At 44.1% G+C, this 3,793-nt stretch overlaps 1 protein-coding gene across 1 annotated transcript; it reads left to right on the top strand.

Moving 5' to 3' along the window:
- Window positions 1-215: 215 nt before the first annotated feature.
- On the top strand, window positions 216-866 carry LOC142169826 (uncharacterized). Its single transcript, XM_075231747.1, has one exon. It carries the CDS (start codon window positions 216-218, stop codon window positions 864-866), a length of 651 nt encoding a protein of 216 aa, XP_075087848.1.
- Window positions 867-3,793: the final 2,927 nt, after the last annotated feature.

The following is a 3,793-nucleotide window of genomic DNA, read 5'->3' as shown; positions in this document are numbered from 1 at the left end:
TTGGTATGCCTTCTGAGGTTCGCCCCCAGGCACCGTTTTCAGGGGTACCTTCTACATTATTCACCGCACCACCAGTCTCTATTACGGCATAACCAACAGTTCCCAGGCCATGCTTCGAGCCTTCAGCTATCACTTTTCAAGTCCCGTAATTTCAGCTAGACAACGCTCTTGTTACCCCAAACTCTTACCCTAAGCACCCACAGTTTGAGTCTCCTATGGAACAGGAAAGAGCTATGAGAAACCCCGAGAAAGAAGAGATGGTTCGGAAGATGAAAAGCCTCGAAAAAGGTCTGAAAAACATGCAAGGCCTGGGTGGCCAAAAGAGCGTCTCCTACTCTGATCTGTGTATGTTTCCTCATGTTCATTTGCCCGTTCGTTTTAAAACGCCAAAATTCGAAAAGTACAATGGGCACGGAGACCCGATCGCTCATTTGAAAAGTTATTGCAATCAGCTGAGAGGGGCAGGTGGAAAAGAAGAACTTTTGATGGCCTATTTCGGGGAGAGCTTGACGGGAATTGCGTCAGAATGGTACATAGATCAGGACATCTCCCATTGGCATATATGGGATGACTTGGCCCGAGATTTCGTCAGGCAATTTCAATACAATATTGATATAGCTCCAGATAGGAATTCTCTGACCAATTTCAAGAAGAAAACTGCGGAAAGCTTCCATGAATATGCTATCAAGTGGCGTGAGCAAGCATCCAGAGTGAAACCGCCTATGGATGAGGCAGAAATGGTCAATATTTTCTTGCAGGCCCAAGAGGCCGATTACTTTCAGAACATGATGTCTGCAATGGGCAAACCTTTTGCAGAGGCCATAAAAATCGGAGAAATGGTAGAAAATGGCTTGAAAACTGGCTGAATCATAAGTCATTCTGCTTTGAGAGCCACCTCCCAAGCCATCCAGAACGGCTCTGGAGGTTAAGCAAATCGAAAGAAGAGGGAAGCAGGAGCCATAATGACTTCAGGTTTGAGAGGCCCCCATCGATCCCGCAATCATTCTTACCTGCCTTCCAGAACCCCACAACACTACTACCCCCATCAAGATGCAGCATATGCCGTGGCACTGCCTCCCTATGCGGTGATGAATGCCCAACCTTATACACGGCCACAACAATACTACAACCAAAACCGAGCTCTACCTCCCAGAAATAACCATCCTTACCAAGCTCCATATAACCCTCGTCCCCCACAAAACAATTACCAATATAATACACGCCCTCGTGAGCTTCAAAGGAGAAATGACTTCACCCATATTGGTGAGTCCTACTCTAGCTTGTTTCCAAAATTAGTCCAGATGGGTCTATTGCAACTTGCGCGTCCAAACCGGCAAAATTCGGAATCTCCATCACACCGGCCCGGTACTAGGTGTGCCTATCATTCAGGGGCAGAGGGTCATGATACGGAGGATTGTTGGACTCTCAAGAGAGCCGTTGAGAATTTGATAGAACAAAAATGAGTGGTGCTGAGGGACGAGGAAGTCCCCAATGTGACTAACAATCCATTACCGACTCACAACAACGGGACGGTCATTGGAATAATTTGTGATGATAAAGAGTTTTATCCAGCTTTGAAAGCTATCATCGCCATTGTCGATTCAGAGGCAAGACCTAAAGCGGCAGTGAAACAAGCCAGAAATGAGAAAAAAATCACTCTAACTCCTCAAATTGCAGAAACAAATACTGCAGCAGCACCTGCTAAGGACACAATTCTCTATGTTCCTAGGGCCCCAAGGAAAGAAGAACTCATGTTGAACACTCCCAAAATATTTGAGCAGAGGAAAGTCACGCTAAATGTGCCAAAGTTGTATGTGCCAAAAGGGACTTATGTGGCGCTGGGGCCGGTAATTTCACCAAGGCTGAATGAGCCCGTGGTTATTAGCCGCGCACCACAGAGCCCTATGAGAGATCCCACTGCAGTCCCCTGGAATTATAGCAAAACAATGGTTACTTACAAGGGGAAAGAGATTATGGGGGAGGTGAACGAAATGAACCAACCTAGGAAGTACCATAACCCAGAAGAGCAAAAGATGTTAAAACTGAGCAAGGATAAACGGTTTCCGCCTAAGAAGCCTGTGAGTTCTAAGGAAGCAGAAGAGTTTTTCCGAAAAATGAAAACTTCGAAATATGCAATAATTGACCAGCTCAGGAAGACTCCTTCCCAGGTTTCACTTTTATCTCTTTTTATTAGCTCAAATGAACATCAGAAGGTACTCTTGAAAACATTGAACGAGGCATATGTCCCGGTTGAAACTTTAGTTGAACAACTGAAAAGAATGGCTGAACAATTCTTTGAAGTTAATAGGATTTCCTTCAGCCGTGATGATCTGCCCCAAGAGGGAGCCGCCTACAACAAAGCCCTTCACTTGACTGTCAAACGCGGAGGTTATTATATGAAGAGAGTCATGCTAGATGGTGGGTCTAGGGTCGACATTTGCCCTCTTTCAATGCTCCAGAGGATGAAAATTAGAACAGAAAGAATCCGACCAAACAATGTATGTGTGCGCGCTTTTGATGGTGTCAAACGAGACACAATAGGGAAAATTGATTTGATTTTAACCATTGGCCCTATGGATTTCGAAGTAACTTTCCAGGTTCTGGACATGGATACTTCATATAATTTTCTCCTAGGAAGACCATGGATTCACACTGCAGGAGCTGTGCCCTCCACTCTTCATCAAATGGTCAAATTTGAACATGAAAACCAAGAAATTGTTGTCCACGGGGAGGATGAACAGTCAATTTACAGGGACCCTTCAGTCCCATGTCTCGAAGCTAGAGAAGGAAGTGAGCACATTGTCTACCAAGCCTTCGAAATTATGATCGCTGATCAATGCGAAGAAGGGGCCCCGTTCCCTCAACCTTGCTTATCTAATGCCTCGGTCATGGTCGCCACTGAAATGATTAAACATGGGTATAAGCCCGGAAAGGGGCTCGGGGTATATCTACAAGGAATCATAGAGCCTGTTACGTCAATCGCCAATGAGAAGTTCTTCGGCGTAGGTTTTCGAGCTACAGAGGCTGATAGAAAATGGGCTGATGAGCGCAAGAAAAATGGGTGGGTCCTGCCTCAGCCCGTTCCGCATCTCACCAAGTCATTTATTGATCCCAAATATGTAGAAGAAGAAGAAGAAGAGATCTTCACAGCTGAAAAGATTGAGGATATTTGTGAAGCCATGAAACGAATGTTGTATGAGTCCCACATGGTCCAGCCGGGGGAAGGAACGAGCACTGCTGAGGTGTTATACATGGGGCCAAATGCCAAGCTTCAGAATTGGAAAGCTACCCCATTCCCTATCAGGCGGGAATCCCGGTAGTCCAGTCTTGCCATCTTTTCTACATTACGAGTTATTTCAGGGTGTAACTCGAATGTTTTTATTTTATTGTCTTTTGATTTTGATGTAAACCCTTTTATCTTCAATTCAATGAAATGAAATCAATATTTCATCATCAATGGATGTTTCCTTTTTCTTTATTCTAATTTTGCTATTTTTCTTATCTTTTCCTTTTCAGTTCTAATAATGCGGACTTAAATAACATGACATGCTTGCGGACTTCATGCCCAGATCCTAAAACGATGTCTAACTGTGAAATAATGAATCAAGATCCAGAATATGATGAAGATGAGGCTTTTAGGGAAATAAATCGAGAATTGGAACAATTTGAGAATAAGCCTAAGCCAAACTTAAATGAAACCGAGCCAGTTAATTTTGGCAGTCCAGAAGAGATCCGAGAAACCATGATAAGCATTCACGCCTATGAAAGAACTAGGGATGTATTGATCCAACTT

This window comes from Nicotiana tabacum, chromosome 15 (genome assembly GCF_000715075.1).
Source record: "Nicotiana tabacum cultivar K326 chromosome 15, ASM71507v2, whole genome shotgun sequence".
Classification (NCBI taxonomy): domain Eukaryota; kingdom Viridiplantae; phylum Streptophyta; class Magnoliopsida; order Solanales; family Solanaceae; genus Nicotiana; species Nicotiana tabacum.
Note: the sequence above shows the minus strand (reverse complement) of the source record. Positions and strands in the feature narration are given on the sequence as shown.